General features: G+C 58.8%; 1 protein-coding gene across 5 annotated transcripts in view; it reads right to left on the bottom strand.

The window, feature by feature from the left end:
- LOC132807016 (E3 ubiquitin-protein ligase RNF31-like) overlaps positions 1–17,508 on the bottom strand; it is a 38,931-nt gene that overhangs the window by 3,420 nt on the left and 18,003 nt on the right. For 4 of the 5 annotated variants that reach the window (XM_060821299.1, XM_060821302.1, XM_060821301.1 and 1 more), the window contains 8 exons: positions 15,691–15,900; positions 11,974–12,147; positions 8,909–9,007; positions 8,566–8,655; positions 6,706–6,820; positions 3,564–3,682; positions 2,096–2,209; positions 1,137–1,194 (listed from right to left, as the gene is read on the bottom strand). In XM_060821299.1, the coding sequence (XP_060677282.1) occupies positions 1,137–1,194; positions 2,096–2,209; positions 3,564–3,682; positions 6,706–6,820; positions 8,566–8,655; positions 8,909–9,007; positions 11,974–12,147; positions 15,691–15,900 (979 nt within the window). The remainder of the gene's footprint in view (positions 1–1,136; positions 1,195–2,095; positions 2,210–3,563; positions 3,683–6,705; positions 6,821–8,565; positions 8,656–8,908; positions 9,008–11,973; positions 12,148–15,690; positions 15,901–17,508) is intronic. The other variant, XM_060821303.1, reaches the window with a different exon arrangement.

The following is a 17,508-nucleotide window of genomic DNA, read 5'->3' as shown; positions in this document are numbered from 1 at the left end:
CAGCCCATTGGCCCATCTGGTCCAGATCCTGTTGTAATCTGAGGTAACCCTCTTCACTATCCACTACACCCTCCAATTTTGGTGTCATCTGCAAACTTTCTAACTAACCTCCTAAGAAAAGTAGTGAACCCAGCACCAATCCTTGTGGCACTCCACTGGTCATAGGTCTCCAGTCTGAAAAACAACCCACCACCACCACCCTCTGTCTTCTATCTTTGAGCCAGTTCTGTATCCAAATGGCTAGTTCTCCCTGTATTCCATGAGATCTAACCTTGCTAATCAGTCTCCCATGGGGAACCTTGTCGAACTCCTTACTGAAGTCCATATAGATCACCTCTACTGCTCTGCCCTCATCAATCCTCTTTGTTACTTTTCAAAAAACTCAATCAAGGTTGTGAGACATGATTTCCCACGCACAAAGCCATGTTGACTATCCCGAATCAGTCCTTGCCTTTCCAAATACATGTACATCCTGTCCCTCAGGATTCCCTCCAACAACTTGCCCACCACTGAGGTCAGCCTCACCGATCTATAGTTCCCTGGCTTGTTCTTAGCACCCTTCTTAAACACTGGCACCACGTTTGCCAACCTCCAGTCTTCCGGCACCTCACCTGTGACTATTGCTGATACAAATATCTCAGTCAGGGACCCAGCAGTTACTTCCCTAGTTTCCCACAGACCTGATCAGGTCCTGGGGATTTATCTACCTTTAAGAGATGCAGCACCAACTCCTCTGTAATACGGACACTTAGCAAAATATCACCATTCATTCCCCAAGTTCTCGAGCTTCCAGGCCATTCTCACAGTAAACACTGACGCAAAATACATGGTTAGTATCTCCCCCATCTCCTGCAGCTCCACACAAAGGCCGCCTTGCTGATCTTTGAGGGGCCCTCTTCTCTCTCTAGTTACCCTTTTGTCTTATACTTGTAGAATCCCTTTGGATTCTCCTTAACCCAATTTGCCAAAGCTATTTCATGTCCCTTTTGGCCCTCCTGATTTCCCTCTCGAGTATACTCCTTCTGTGGACGAGGGGAAAGAGGGAAGAGGAGGAGAAGGGAAGGTGAGGAAGCGTGCAGGATTTAGCACAAGGAGATCCCACTATTGCATGGCCCTCGGTTAGGAACAGCACTTGCCTCCTGGTGTCGGCTCAGCCCCAATGGGAGGGTCTGTGTCAAACGCCACCTTGTTTCTCTGCAGGAACGACACAGACAGAGAGAGGGAGAGACAGACAGACAGCAGGAGAGCAAGAGCCAGAGAGACGGGAGAGACAGACACACACACACATACAAAGTGATACACAGTGAGTAACGGGGGGGGGGGAAGAGAGAAAATGGAAGAGAGAGAGAGACAGAGGGGAAGAGACAGGACAGAGAGAAACAGTGAGCGATAGACAGAGAAAAAGAGAGAAATAGACAGGACAAAGACAGAGCAAATGTAAATGGTTAAGTTTCACAATATTAAATAAGGGCCTATCATCAGAGGGCAAAGGGCAGCATCCAGACTGGCTGAAAAGCCCACAGACCCAGCCAGGATCCGAGGCGGGGGGGGGTGGGGGGAGCAGGCAGCAGACTCTGTGCGTCCTGCCACATGCCTCTCATGCCTGCCCCCTAACCTCCAAGTGGCCCCTTCCACTCCACAGTACAGCGCCGTGCCCACAGTGTGCCCTCTCCCTCCACCCTGCTCCGGCCTCTTCCGTCCCCAGTGCCGTTCTCACTCCCTTGACAAAGGAACAAGACCAAGAGGTGGCCCTTCAGCAGCTGGGACCTCCTCTGCCATCCGTTATCACGGTGTCTGGTCTGACGGCAACCTCGTCCCCAACTCTCCTGTTGCCCCCCTCTTCGACCGAACCTCCCTCCAACTCAGCCTCGGGTACATTCACTCAGCGGCAGCGCCTTCATTTTGTAACAGGAGGTCCACTTTACCTCAGTGCCGACCGAATTCTGCGGCTCACCCTTTACTCCTGCCAGCCCTCTTGCACTTGTGTGTCCCCAGCTCCCCACTCTCTCGCCCTTGCCGCGTATACTGCAACATGGCAGATATCTCCCGCACCCTGCCTCCCTATAGGCTGCCTCCTGTCCTCCCCTGCTGTCACCTGCAGCAGAGTCTGCAGCTTGTTCACTGGCCAGTCCCTCAGGTAGGACAGACAATCCCGAGGATGGTGAGCGTGCAGCGTCTCCTTCAGTCGGCAAACTGGGTCCGTGCATTTCTGCAGGGAGAGAGAATGACACGGTGACCATCACCTGGATTAACATCAATACAGTTACAGTCAGTAACACAGGGAACTGGGGGGGGTGGAGAGGGGGTTACTGAGTGACAGTATGAGGGAGCTGGATTAACATCAGTACAGATACAGTCAGTAACACAGGGTACTGGAGCGGGTGGAGAGGAGGTACTGAGTGACAGTGAGGGGGAACTGGATTAACATCAGTACAGGTACAGTCAGTAACACAAGGTGCGGGGGGGGGGAAAGAGGGGTTACTGAGTGACAGTGTGAGGGAGCTGGATTAACATCAGTACAGATACAGTCAGTAACACAGGGAACTGGGGGGGGGGGGGGGAGAGGGGTTACTGAGTGACAGTATGAGGGAGCTGGATTAACATCAGTACAGATACAGTCAGTAACGCAGGGTACTGGAGGGGAGAGGGGTTACTGAGTGACAGTATGAGGGAGCTGGATTAACATCAGTACAGATACAGTCAGTAACACAGGGTGCTGGGGGGTGGCAAGGGGGTTACTGAGTGACAGTATGAGGGAGCTGGATTAACATCAGTACAGATACAGTCAGTAACACAGGGTACTGGAGCGGGTGGAGAGGAGTTACTGAGTGACAGTGAGGGGGAGCTGGATTAACATCAGTACAGGTACAGTCAGTAACACAGGGTGCGGGGGGGGGGTGGGAAGAGGGGTTACTGAGTGACAGTGTGAGGGAGCTGGATTAACATCAGTACAGATACAGTCAGTAACGCAGGGTACTGGAGGGGAGAGGGGTTACTGAGTGACAGTATGAGGGAGCTGGATTAACATCAGTACAGATACAGTCAGTAACACGGTGCGGGGGGGGGGGAAGAGGGGTTACTGAGTGACAGTATGAGGGAGCTGGATTAACATCAGTACAGATACAGTCAGTAACACAGGGTGCTGGGGGGTGGCAAGGGGGTTACTGAGTGACAGTATGAGGGAGCTGGATTAACATCAGTACAGATACAGTCAGTAACACAGGGTACTGGAGCGGGTGGAGAGGAGTTACTGAGTGACAGTGAGGGGGAGCTGGATTAACATCAGTACAGGTACAGTCAGTAACACAGGGTGCGGGGGGGGGTGGGAAGAGGGGTTACTGAGTGACAGTGTGAGGGAGCTGGATTAACATCAGTACAGATACAGTCAGTAACACAGGGTGCTGGGGGGGAGAGGGGTTACTGAGTGACAGTGTGAGGGAGCTGGATTAACATCAGTACAGATATAGTCAGTAACACAGGGTGCTTGGAGTGGGTGGTGGTGGGGGGGGGGGGGGGGGGGGGGGGGGGGGGGGTCGGTGGAAGAAGAGTGGGCTTGTACTTACTTTCTTGTTGAGGAAGGTGTTGTAGCACCCACTGCAGAATTCGTGCTGGCACTGGGAACACTTGAAGTGCATGCAGCCCCCTTTGGCGAGCGCGTATCGGAATTTACAGTTCGGACAGTCTGTGGCGGGAAGGGGTGGGTGAGAGAGACACAAAGTGAGTGTGGGTGGAGAGTCAGGTGGGAAATCCCTTTTCACGCTGTGACAAAATTGTTCTGTTCGACATTGGCTTCCGTCCTGATGAACACTTGCGTGTCTTTACAGCCCAGGCTGAATGGGAGAGTGGAGGAGACACTGTGGGGCACCCCGTCCCGTGCAGTGTACGGAATGCCCTGTGCGGGGAACCTTCTGTAGCACGGGCTAACAGGAGGACAGAACCAGCTGGGACAGGTCAGCAGGTCCCTGGGTTTAACCCAGACAAACTCCGGCTTTGGGAGTATGAGCCAAGGTCAAAACCCTTGGGAAGCTCAGAGCAGCCGAGGGATTTTGGGAGCTCGTCCGCAGGTCAGGGTCAACAGGGCACGCGGGACGCCAGAGCAGGGAAATCACTCTGCAGTGAAAATTGCGGATGGCAGAAGTCAGAAACAAGGAGGGCAAACTGCCGGCAACATTCAGCACCTGCGTGGAGAAATCAGAGCTACCGTTTCGGTTCGGGTGACCCTTTGATGTCAGGGCCATGGTGAAGCCCCAGCTGGAGGAGTGTGTGCAGTTACCGCCTCCCCCTCCCCGCCCAAACACACTACAGGAAGGATGAGATGGTACTGGATTGGGGCGGGCGGGGGCGGGGGTAGAATTCCCCAGGACGTTGGAAGTGGGGAAACACAGAGGCTGGATGAGTCCAGGTTGTTTCCTTTAGAGCAGGGAAGGTGGTGGGGAGGGTTTGGTTGTTAGAGGATAAGATTATGAGGGGCATGGACCGGGTGGGAAGGAAGCAACAAGCAACTGCTCCTCTTACTGAAGGGTCAAGGGGAGGGGGTGGGTGCCATTTTAAGGTGAAAGGCAGGAGGTTCAGAGGGACTTTCAGGAGAAACAATTTCACCCACAGGGAAGCGGAGATCTGCCAGAGAGGGGGATCTGGAGGCGGGAAACCCCACAATGTTGAACCAGTATTCAGACGGACACAGGAACCGTACAGGGGTGTGGGCCCAGGAGCAGGGAAGCGTCAATGGGTCAGCGCGGGCTGGGACGGGCCGAAGGGCCACCTCCTCCCCAACTTCCTTGCATCTCAACAATGACATAGGCCATTGGGGGGGGAGGAAGCATAGTAGGGAGACGGGCAAAGCAGTAACCATCAAGGTCTCTCCGGCGAGGGTAGTGGGGAGACAGGAGTGAAAGCGGGGCCCGGTGCTCTGACCCCAGAGGTGGGGAGACACAACTGCACACAGCCACAGCACTGCACGGAAACAGACCCTTTGGCCCAACTCGGACTGGATATCCCTAATCTAATCTAGTCCCACCTGCCAGTACCTGGCCCATATCCCTCCAAACCCTTCCTACTCATATACCCATCCAGATGCCTTTTAAATGTTGTAATTGTACCAGCCTCCACCACTTCCTCTGGCAGCTCATTCCTTACCTGCACCACCCTCTGCATGAAAACGTTATCCCCTCAGGTCCCTTTCCCCTCTCACCCTAAACCTACGCCCCTCTAGTTCTGGACTCCCCCGACCCCAGAGGCAAAAGACCTTGTCTATTGACCCTAGCCCCCCCGCCTCATGGTTTTATAAACCTCAATAAGGTCACCCCTCAGCCTCCAGAAAAAACAGCCTCAGCATCAGAGAAGGGGACAGGAGACTGAACTTCTTCCCTCAGAGAGGGGCGCGCGATTGGAGAGGTGCTGTCCCCAGAGGCTGGTTCAGGCAGGGCCTTGGTTAGGGGTGGGGTCTGAGGGAATGAGCAGGTTGGAGGGGGAAGAGAGAGCGCGAGGGGTCATGAACCAGGGGTCAGAGATTCATGGAAATGAGTGGCAAAAGGATTTTGGGGAGGGGGGGGGAGGGGGTGGGAGAGAGAGACAGATAGACAGAGGAGGGGAAAGGGAGAGAGAGGAGGAGGGGAAAGGGGGGAGAGAGGAGATGGGGAGGAGAGAGAGAGAGAGAGACAGGGGAGGAGAAAGGGGGGACAGAGAGAGACAGACTGAGGAGGGGAAAGGGGAGAGACAGACAGACAGAGGAGGGGAAAGGAGAGAGACAGACAGACAGAGGAGGGGAAAGGAGAGAGACAGACAGACAGAGGAGGGGAAAGGAGAGAGACAGACAGACAGAGGAGGGGAAAGGAGAGAGACAGACAGACAGAGGAGGGGAGAGAAAGGAAAAGGGAGATAGAGTGAGGGGAGGGGAGGGAAAGGGGAGAGAGACAGAGGAGGGGAAAGGGGAGAGACAGACAGACAGAGAAGGGGAAAGGGAGAAAGGAAAGGGGGGGAGAGAGAGACAGACAGGGGAGAGGAAGAGGGGAGAGACGGGAAGGGAAGTGTGGGGCGGGGGGAGAGAGACACAGACAGAGGAGGGGAAAGGGGAGATAGAGAGAGACGGAAGCAGAAGGGGTTGGAGACAGAGAGACGGGAGGGGAAGGGGGGAGAAGAGAGAGAGAGAGAGAGACAGACAGGGAAGGGGAGAGGGAGAGACAGGGGTAAGGGGAAAGAGAGAGAAAGATAGGGGAGGGGAAGGGCAGAGAGAGAGAGAGACACAGGGAAAGGGGGAGAGAGAGAAATTGGAGGGGAAGGGAGAGAGAGATATGGGGTAAGGGGAGAGAGAGACACAGGGAAGGTGGGAGAGAGAGAAACATGGGGAAGGGGGTGGAGGGAGAAAGAGACCTGGGGAAGGGGGGAAGAGAGAGAGAGTGTCATGGGGAAGGGGGGGGGGGGGGCGGGGGGGGAGAAGAGAGAGAGAGAGAGACATATCTCCCATCCATCTGCCCACACACGCCTGTTTCTGTTGTGATCTGGTCACCCTGTGTTGGAGCATCTCAATCCTGCGCGCGCACACACACACACACACACACACACCTCCGCCCAGCACAAATCTCCGGTCAGGGCACTGGGATCAGCATCCTCAGACCGGCCCATTCCCTGTCCCCAGCAGCTTCCCCCTCACTCCAGATGCAGTGTCCCCGGCTCTGCCCGCACTCTCACATACAGGGATCGACTCACCAATCCCATTCTCCTTCAGGTAGGCCGCCAGTCCCTGGGCCTGGTACTCTGGATCATTCTCCCGTTTCCAGTTCTGGAAATCCTCACAGCTGATCCCCTGGTGTTGTGGCTCCCACTGGAATAGGACAGCAAGGGTTAGGACATGGAAGGTGTGAGGCAGGGAGAGAGAGTGTGAAAGAGAGAGTGTGTGTGTGTGTGTGTGTGAGAGAGAGAGAAAGGGAGAGAGAGCGCGCGAGGGGGGGGAGGGGGAGAGCGCGCGAGGGGGAGAGCGCGCGGGGGGGGGGGGGAGAGTGCGCGAGGGAGGGGGGGGGAGAGCGCGCACGAGGGAGAGAAAGCGCACGCGAGGGAGAGAGCGCACTAAGGAGAGAGAGAGAGCGAGCAAAAGTGTGAGAACAAAAGTGCAGGAAAGGCGATAGCAAAAGAGAGAGTGCGAGTGAGCAAAAGGGAGAGTGCACAAGAGAGGGAGTGCAAAAGAGAAAGTGAAAGAGAGAGGAAGCAAAAAGAGAGAGAGCGAGCAAAAGAGAGATTGAAAATGAAAGTGTGTGCCAATGTGCCAGCGGCCTGGTATCAGGTACAAGTTCACTGTGAACCAGCACACCATCCTGTCAGCAATTAACCATCTCCAACTGTACACAGTCTAACCACCGTCTCTTAACACGCAGTGTTACTGTCACTGAATCCCTCCCCATTATCAATGTCCTGGGGGTTACCATTGACTAGAAACTGAACATGGATCAGCCCCAGATAAACACAGTGACTACGAGAGCAGGTCAGAGGCTGGGAATCCTGCAGCGAGTCACTCCCCTCCTGACTCTCCATCCCCCCAAAGCCCTGTCCCACCATCGACAAGGTATAGGCCAGGAGGGGGAGGGAATACTCCCCACTTACCCCTGGATGGGAGGTGCAGCTCCGACAACACCCGAGAAGCTCGACACCGCCCAGGGACAAAGCAGCCCCCTCCCCACTCCCTCCCTTGATTGGCCCCACCCCCACAAACCCCCCGCTCCCTCCCTCCACCCCCCGGACGCTCAGTCGCAGCAGTGTGTACCGCCTACAAGATCCACTGCAGAACCTCACCCAGGGGCTCCTTAGACAGCACCTTCCCAAAACCCCACCCCACACACCCCTCTACCATTGAGAAGGACGAGGGGGGGTGGTAGCAGATACACGGGAACACCCCCCCCCCCCCACTCCCCAAATGTGACCCACATCCTGTCCTGAAATATATCGGCCTTTCCTTCCTGGGATCAGAATCCTGGGAGCACCGGGGCCCCCAGCCCCCGGGAGCTGGACATGGTCTGTACGTTTGGACATTCCTTCATACTCCTTCACGGGATGAGCCGGAAGTCGCTGTCCAGCCCTGGCATTCCTCGCCCTCGTCGCCCAGGTGGTTGGCTCAGAGTTTACCACACCGCTGTGGGTCTGGAGTAGGCCAGACCGGGGAAGGAAGCCAGCTTACTTCCCTGAAGGCCGTGCGTGAACCAGACGGGGTTTTCCAACACTCGGCACACGGCCAGCATTAGAGTCCGAATTCCGGATTTTTGTTGAATTTAAGTCCCAGTGTGTGTGTGTGTCACAGGCGGGACGCGAACGCAGGTCTCCCAGAACGTTCCCTGGGTCTCTGGGTTAACAATACCAATACAGGCCAAGGTTTCCCCCCTGAACACCGAGATCCCACCTGCTCACCCTCCGTACGCCTCACCGTCTCTGACCCATCACGGTTACTGTGCCAGCCCACCCAGGTGCCTCTGCACCACCACGGAGGGCATTGGCTCCATGAGACTGGGCACCTCCTGGCTCCATCTCAGATGCTGCCCCTCCCCGCCCCACCACGAGCCCCTCCTCCCCGCCCCAACTCACCGGCCTCCGACACTCGGAGCAGAAGCTGCCTTTACACTGCGGACAGGTCACTTTGCTCTGGTTCCCGTCGTAAATGAACCCGTTCGAGCACTGTGAGGGGGTGTGAGGGGGAGAGAGGGGAGGCAGAGGGGAGGGGGAGAGAGAAGGGGAGAGAGGTGGAGGGGGAGGCGAGGAAGAGAGAAGGGAGGGACGGTGGGGGGAGTGGGAGTGGTGGGGGGGGCGGGGGGGAGAGGAGAGGGAAGAAGACTGATTAGCAGATGACAAGATTCCTTCACATTTCACCCCCTCCCCATAGCCCAGGCAGACCCCAGCACCCACCCACTCCCATCCCAGAGAAACCTACGTGAGTGCACCATTTAAAGTTGGGGTCCTTCATCAGCGTCCGCTCTGTCAGCTTCTTGTGGAAGAGGTTGTACACATCAGCATCAAGGCAGTCTCGCAACTAGACCCAGACAGAGAGAGAGAGAGAGAGAGAGATAGATAGACACAGAGGAAGAGGAACAGGGAGAACGAGAGCGATAAAGGTGGTGGGGGGGGGGAGAAAGAGAGAGACAGATCGACGCCGTTGGTTGGGTGTGACAGGGAGGGACCGGGAGACAGAGATGGGAGAAGAGAAAAAGAGAGACAGATAGAGGGCAAAGAGAGGCAGAGAGAAGACCGGGGGGGGGGGGGTAAGAGATGGAGTTAGGTGAGAGGGAAAACGGGAACGGGACAGAGTGAGAGAGAAGGTAAAACAGACAGGAAGAAAGAGCAAAATACAAAAAGGGAAAAAAAACAGGATTGAGAGAGTATGACAGAAAAACAGAATCGAGACAGAGTAGGGGAAAGCAGGAAGGAGAACGGGGAAAATAGGAGTGAGGGGGTTAAAACAGCATTGGGGTGGGGTGAGGGGGGGGGAGAGAAGGGAACGAACAGGAGGGGTGGGGAGAACAGGACCGATACACAGACAGAGGGAATTACACGAAACACAGGAGAGAGAAAGGGGGATAAACAGGAAGGAGAGAGTAACAGGTTAATAAAAGATCAAAAACTGATTGCCACTTTGGTATGAAAACACTGTATAAAATCATACAGCACAGAAACAGACCCTTCGGTCCCACTCACCCGTGCCAGCCAAGTTTCCCAATCGAAGCCAGTCCCACTCGGCTGTGTTTGACCCACATCCCTTGAAGCCTTTCCTATTCACCTACCTGTCCAAATGCCTTTTAAATGTTGTAATGGTCCCTGCATCTCCCACTTCCCCTGGCCGTTTGTTCTATATGTGAGCCACCCTCTGTGTGGAAAACATTGCACCTCGGGTCCCCATTTCAATCTTTCTCCTCTCACCCTACAGTTATGCCCCCTAGTTTTGTATGTCCCCGTCCTTGGAGAAAGACCGTTGCTTTTCACACATTCACATTATCTAACATTTCCCACCCCCCCAACAATGATTTTATAGAGCAGCAAACTGAGGGAAAATGAAGTTTTCCGTAAGATCAGCCCTCAGCCTCCTACACTCCAGTGAAAGAAAGTCCCCAGCCTCTCCTTATAACTCAAGCCCTCCATTCCTGGCAACATCCTGGTAATCACTTCTGACCCCTCTCCTGCTTAACAATCGCCTTCCTACAACAGGGCGACTGAAACTGGACACGGTACTCCAGACGAAGCCTCATCAATGTCCTGTACAACCCCAACGTGACGTCCCCAATTCCTGTCCTCAAAGGTCTGTACTCAATGCCTTCTTAACGCCACGTCTATGTTTTCAATGAACTATACTTGATGCTCCTTGGGGAACTTGAAGTATTGGAAGATCGATTCACTCCAAGCAATACAGATGCTCCTGGAGTGGATGAGTTGAAAAGGTTCTCATGGACGCTGAAGCCCTTTCTAAAGGCAGATGGGAGCAGCCTGCTTTGGGGGTCAGACCCTGCTGAGGCAGTCTGAACAGCGACTGGCCCCTTGAGAGATTCCCGTTCTGCCGGAGAGCCCGCTAAGAACAAGCTGACCAGCTGGACCGTTCCCAGTTCCTGGAAAGGGGAAACACTCTTCTGGAATTCAGCATGAAACCTACTCATCCATTTGAGAGGGATGACCGAATGAACAACTCAAGATTTACTTCCTTGCTCTGGCAGAACGTGGAAAGACAAACCGTGTGGAGATGAACAATGTGAGCACCACAACATCAGAGTGTCCTTCTGCCTTCACAAATAACCCTTTATCCAAAGACTAATCTCTGAGGAGAAATCCTTTCCCTCCACTATTTCACTGAAGACGGTGTGGGATCAACATTTTGAGGGATCAATGTTTAAGCTTTCACATTATCAACGCGTTTTTACAAATCATTGTGAAAACTCACACTGATGTGTTGGTAAGCCAACACTTCTACTTGTTAAAAACCCGGGCCGACCAATCTTTGTTGTCTGAAACTTGCGTTAGGTACCATGGTTAATTTGTCATCGTGGGAACCGGGGCAACGATTGGGATTTTGATGGTTTGACCCGTGGTGGGGGCAGGACTCAAGCCGAGTATGGTTAATCCTCCTCTAGCCTTGGACAGGACAATGTTCACCCTCATCAAGCCACAAGAACGCTCCCACAACAGGCCAGAAAGGAAGGAGACAAGACTGGGGCAAAAATAGGGACAGACTCACATATCTCCACACACACACGCACTCACTCACGCCTCGGCACGCGCACACAGATTCACATATCCACGCGCGCACAGATTCACATATCCACGCGTGCACAGATTCACATATCCACGCGCGCTCAGATTCACATATCCACGCGCGCTCAGATTCACATATCCACGCGCGCTCAGATTCACATATCCACGCGCGCTCAGATTCACATATCCACGCGCGCACAGATTCACATATCCACGCGCGCACAGATTCACATATCTACACACACACACACACACACAGATTCACGTATCCACACACGCGCGCAGATTCACGTATCTACACACGCGCGCACAGATTCACGTATCTACACACGCGCGCACAGATTCACGTATCTACACGCACGCACAGATTCACGTATCTACACACGCGCGCACAGATTCACGTATCTACACACATGCACACACAGAGATGCAAAAAGACAGAACCATATACACACCCCAACACAGTCTGACCCTCCGATAACCACTGTCCCCCCCCCCCCAAAACACACTGCAGCCTCTGAGTGACAGCATCACCAGACACCTTCCAAACCTACTTCCCTCCGTCACTCGCCCGTCTCCCCTCGAAACCACCTCGCTTCCCTGAAAACCTCTTGCCTGCCTCTCCCCACCCTCCAAACCTGCTGGGACCTCCCAAAACCACCCCCACCCCCAAAGCCCCATACTGTCAGGAAATGTCCACATGGTGAACCACCCGTGTGAGGGGCAGAGGGGAGTAGGGGGGGGGTCTCTCCGCTCCGGTACCTGGACGTCGAGGGTGGAGAAGTAGCTGAGGAGCTGCGCCTCATCGTTGATGTCAGGTTTGGAGCAGCCGGGACACACGAGGTTTTTGATGTGCTTTTCCCGCACGGTGAAGGTGAAATAGCTCTTGAAGCAGTCCCGGCACACGGTACACTCACAGGACGTGACCGACTGCATCTATGGGAGACAGCGAGAAACAGAGAGACAGGGTCACAGACAGCGGATCAGGGAGGGGAGGAAGGGGAAGGGGGAAGAGCGGTCAGGGAGAGGTGGGGGAGAGCCAGGGAAGGAGAGGCAGGAGAGTGGTCATGGAGGGGGGGGCAAAGAGTGGTCATGGAGGGGGGAGAATGGTCATGGGGGGGGAGAGGGGTCAGGGGGGGCAAAGAGTGGTCATGGGGGGGCAAAGAGTGGTCATGGAGGGGGGAGAATGGTCATGGGGGGGAGAGGGGTCGAGGGGGCAAAGAGTGGTCATGGGGGGGAGAATGGTCATGGGGGAGAGAGGGGTCGGGGGGAGAGAGGGGTCGGGGGGAGAGAGGGGTCGGGGGGAGAGAGGGGTCGGGGGGAGAGAGGGGTCGGGGGGAGAGAGGGGTCGGGGGGAGAGAGGGGTCGGGGGGAGAGAGGGGTCGGGGGGAGAGAGGGGTCGGGGGGAGAGAGGGGTCGGGGGGAGAGAGGGGTCGGGGGGAGAGAGGGGTCGGGGGGAGAGAGGGGTCGGGGGGAGAGAGGGGTCGGGGGGAGAGAGGGGTCGGGGGGAGAGAGGGGTCGGGGGGAGAGAGGGGTCGGGGGGAGAGAGGGGTCGGGGGGAGAGAGGGGTCGGGGGGAGAGAGGGGTCGGGGGGAGAGAGGGGTCGGGGGGAGAGAGGGGTCGGGGGGAGAGAGGGGTCGGGGGGAGAGAGGGGTCGGGGGGAGAGAGGGGTCGGGGGGAGAGAGGGGTCGGGGGGAGAGAGGGGTCGGGGGGAGAGAGGGGTCGGGGGGAGAGAGGGTCGGGGGGGGGGGGGTGGGGGAGAGAGGGGTCGGGGGGAGAGAGGGGTCGGGGGGAGAGAGGGGTCGGGGGGAGAGAGGGGTCGGGGGGAGAGAGGGGTCGGGGGGAGAGAGGGGTCGGGGGGAGAGAGGGGTCGGGGGGAGAGAGGGGTCGGGGGGAGAGAGGGGTCGGGGGGAGAGAGGGGTCGGGGGGAGAGAGGGGTCGGGGGGAGAGAGGGGTCGGGGGGAGAGAGGGGTCGGGGGGAGAGAGGGGTCGGGGGGAGAGAGGGGTCGGGGGGAGAGAGGGGTCGGGGGGAGAGAGGGGTCGGGGGGAGAGAGGGGTCGGGGGGAGAGAGGGGTCGGGGGGAGAGAGGGGTCGGGGGGAGAGAGGGGTCGGGGGGAGAGAGGGGTCGGGGGGAGAGAGGGGTCGGGGGGAGAGAGGGGTCGGGGGGAGAGAGGGGTCGGGGGGAGAGAGGGGTCGGGGGGAGAGAGGGGTCGGGGGGAGAGAGGGGTCGGGGGGAGAGAGGGGTCGGGGGGAGAGAGGGGTCGGGGGGAGAGAGGGGTCGGGGGGAGAGAGGGGTCGGGGGGAGAGAGGGGTCGGGGGGAGAGAGGGGTCGGGGGGAGAGAGGGGTCGGGGGGAGAGAGGGGTCGGGGGGAGAGAGGGGTCGGGGGGAGAGAGGGGTCGGGGGGAGAGAGGGGTCGGGGGGAGAGAGGGGTCGGGGGGAGAGAGGGGTCGGGGGGAGAGAGGGGTCGGGGGGAGAGAGGGGTCGGGGGGAGAGAGGGGTCGGGGGGAGAGAGGGGTCGGGGGGAGAGAGGGGTCGGGGGGAGAGAGGGGTCGGGGGGAGAGAGGGGTCGGGGGGAGAGAGGGGTCGGGGGGAGAGAGGGGTCGGGGGGAGAGAGGGGTCGGGGGGAGAGAGGGGTCGGGGGGAGAGAGGGGTCGGGGGGAGAGAGGGGTCGGGGGGAGAGAGGGGTCGGGGGGAGAGAGGGGTCGGGGGAGAGAGGGGTCGGCGGGAGAGAGGGTCGGGGGAGAGAGAGGGGGGCGGGAGAGAGAGGGGTCGGGGGGAGAGAGGGGTCGGGGGGAGAGAGGGGTCGGGGGGGGGGTGGGGTCGGGGGGAGAGAGGGGTCGGGGGGAGAGAGGGGTCGGGGGGAGAGAGGGGTCGGGGGGAGAGAGGGGTCGGGGGGAGAGAGGGGTCGGGGGGAGAGAGGGGTCGGGGGGAGAGAGGGGTCGGCGGGAGAGAGGGGTCGGGGGGAGAGAGGGGTCGGGGGGAGAGAGGGGTCAGGGGGGAGAGAGGGGTCGGGGGGAGAGAGGGGTCAGGGGGGAGAGAGGGGTCGGGGGAGGGGGGGAAGAGGGATCGGGGGAGAGGGGTCAGGGAGGGCGGGGAGAGGGTCGAGGGGGGGCAGGCTTCAGGGAGGGGGGGAAAGGGGTCGGGGGGAGAGAGGGGTCGGGGGGAGAGAGGGGTCGGGGGGAGAGAGGGGTCGGCGGGAGAGAGGGGTCGGGGGGAGAGAGGGGTCGGGGGGAGAGAGGGGTCGGGGGGAGAGAGGGGTCGGGGGGAGAGAGGGGTCGGGGGGAGAGAGGGGTCAGGGGGGAGAGAGGGGTCAGGGGGGAGGGGGGGAAGAGGGATCGGGGGAGAGGGGTCAGGGAGGGCGGGGAGAGGGTCGAGGGGGGGCAGGCTTCAGGGAGGGGGGAAGAGGGGTCGGGGGGAAGAGGGGTCGGGGGGAGAGAGGGGTCAGGGAGGGGGGGAGTGGGGTCAGGGAAGGGGGCAGAGAGAGGGGTCAGGGAGGGGGGAGAGAGAAGGGTCAGGGGGAAGAGGGGTCAGGGGAGAGGGGTCAGGGAGGGGGGAAGAGGGGTCAGGGAGGGGGGGGGAGAGGGGTCAGGGAGGGGGTGGGAGAGGGGTCAGGGAGGGGGGGAGAGGGGTCGGGGGGGAGAGGGGTCAGGGAGGGGGGGGAGAGGGGTCAGGGAGGGGGGGAGAGGGGGGTCAGGGAGGGGGGGGGGAGAGGGGTCAGGGAAGGGGGCGGAGAGAGGTGTCGGGGGGGAGAAGGGTCAGGGAAGGGGGCGGAGAGAGGTGTCGGGGGGGGGAGAAGGGTCAGGGCGGGGAGGGAGAGGGGTCAGGGAGGGGGGGGAGAGGGGTCAGGGAGGGGGCGGAAGAAGGGTCAGGGAAGGGGGCGGAGAGAGGGGTCGGGGGGGGGGAGGGAGGGCGGGGGGGGGAGAAGGGTCAGGGCGGGGGAGGGAGAAGGGTCAGGGCGGGGAGGGAGAAGGGTCAGGGCGGGGGGGGGAGAAGGGTCAGGGCGGGGGGGGGAGAGGGGTCAGGGCGGGGGGGGGAGAAGGGTCAGGGCGGGGGGGGGAGAGGGGTCAGGGCGGGGGGGGGAGAAGGGTCAGGGCGGGGGGGGGAGAGGGGTCAGGGTGGGGGGGGGAGAGGGGTCAGGGTGGGGGGGGGGGGAGAGGGGTCAGGGTGGGGGGGGGGGGGAGGGGTCAGGGTGGGGGGGAGGGGTGGGACAGGGGTCGGGGACGAAGGGAGAGGGGTCGGATACGAAGGGAGAGGGGTCAGGAGGCAGCAGGACGCAGGGATTGTGATGTGGGGGCAGGAGGGCTGGCATGGATGTGATGGGCCTACTGGCCTCCTTCAGCGCTGCAGCGCTATGGGAGGGCACCACGACCCGTCTGCACCCCCTCCCCCCATCGCTGTCGTGCCTGTGTGTGTGCGTGTGCGTGGGGAGGGAGACTCCAGCCGCTCCACCTCTCTCTCCCCCACCCTGGGGTGCTCACCTTGCTGCGGGGGAACAGCGAGAGGCAGACCAGGCAGGTCAGTGACAGCATGCTCTTCTTGATGAACTCCTTGTCCTGGGACTCCTTGACAGCCTCCACCACATCGTGGAGCTGGTAGTGATCACGGCCCTCCTGCATCAGGCTCAGCACAATCTCTGCTCGGCCCCAGCTCGGCAGGTTGTAGGTGGCCAGCATCTGACGCAGCGTCCTCTGGAGAGCGGGAGAGAGACAGAGGGTTAGCACAGGGACACAGCGAGAGAGAGAGAGGGGGTTAGTACAGGGACAGAGGGACACACACAGGGGGTTAGCACAGGGACAGAGCGAGAGAGAGAGGGGGTTAGCACAGGGACAGAGCGAGAGAGAGAGGGGGTTAGCACAGGGACAGAGCGAGAGAGAGAGAGGGGGTTAGCATAGGGACAGAGCGAGAGAGAGAGAGGGGGTTAGCATAGGGACAGAGGGACACACACGGGGGGGGTTAGCACAGGGACAGAGCGAGAGAGAGAGAGGGGGTTAGCACAGGGACAGAGCGAGAGAGAGAGAGGGGGTTACACAGGGACAGAGCGAGAGAGAGAGAGAGGGGGTTACACAGGGACAGAGGGACACACACAGGGGGTTAGCACAGGGACAGAGCGAGAGAGAGAGGGGGTTAGCACAGGGACAGAGCGAGAGAGAGAGGGGGTTAGCACAGGGACAACGGTCTGGCTGGGAGGATGAATAGCCGTTCACGGGGACGGTTTGCTGTCAAACAATGGTTTGTGTACAATAGCAGACTGTGCGATGACAAGGCCTGGTGTTGGGGTGGGGGCGCAGTTTGGGGTGAGGACATGGGAGAGCTCACGCCCCCAAAACTCTCAAACCCAACACTGAGTCCAGAGGGCACTCTGCAGGGTAACTCGGGGAATATCGTGAACTCCTTGTGACGGCTCGGGGAAAAGTAGGGTTGGATTTCCAGCAAGGGCGAGTTAGGAAACGCCCGCTTCCCCCCCCTCCCCTCCTCGGCCCTCGCCGGGTCCAGGGCTGGAGGGATTGACCTCGCAGGCCGCCATGGAGGGTCAGGTACGGGGCTCGGGAGATGCATGGGGTGGGGATGGCCAACTATTGAGGGGGTCGAGAGCTCGGGGAGGTTCTTGTCAAATCCTGAGAACAAGCGAATTTGGAGCATTGGTCAAATGTCGGGGGTCGGAGAGCTGAGCAGTTTGACCAACTATGACGGTCAGGGAGTTGAAAGGCGTTGGTCAAATATGGGACTAAGAGAGTTGAGAGATCAGGGAGGAGAGGCTGACTATAGAGGTCAGGAATTGAAGGTTAAAAATCACACACAACACCAGGTTATAGTCCAACAGGTCTATTTGGAAGCACTAGCTTTCGGAGCGCCGCTCCTTCATCGGGTGGTTATGGACTATAAGCCTTACTCTCCACAACCACCCGATGAAGGAGCAGCGCTCCGAAAGCTAGTGCTTCCAAATAAACCTGTTGGACTATAACCTGGTGTTATGTGAGATTTTTAATTTTGCCGAGCCCAGTCAACACACAATAGCATTTGCAGGTGCCGGTGTTGGACGGGGGTCAGAGGATCAAGGGATATAGCCCGACTACGAAGGCACGGGAGTTGAGGGGTGTTGGCCAACTATGGAGGTGTAAGTGTTGAAGGGCGTTAGCTGACAATGGAGATGTGGGAGTTGAAGGGCGTAGGCCAATTATGGAGATGTGTTGAAGGACGATGGCCAACTATGGAGATGTGGGAGTTGAGGGACATTGGCCAACTATGGAGATGTAGGTGTTGAAGTGTGTTGGCCAACTATGGAGCTGAAGGAGTTG

This window comes from Hemiscyllium ocellatum (assembly GCF_020745735.1).
Source record: "Hemiscyllium ocellatum isolate sHemOce1 chromosome 27 unlocalized genomic scaffold, sHemOce1.pat.X.cur. SUPER_27_unloc_1, whole genome shotgun sequence".
NCBI lineage: Eukaryota > Metazoa > Chordata > Chondrichthyes > Orectolobiformes > Hemiscylliidae > Hemiscyllium > Hemiscyllium ocellatum.
Note: the sequence above shows the minus strand (reverse complement) of the source record. Positions and strands in the feature narration are given on the sequence as shown.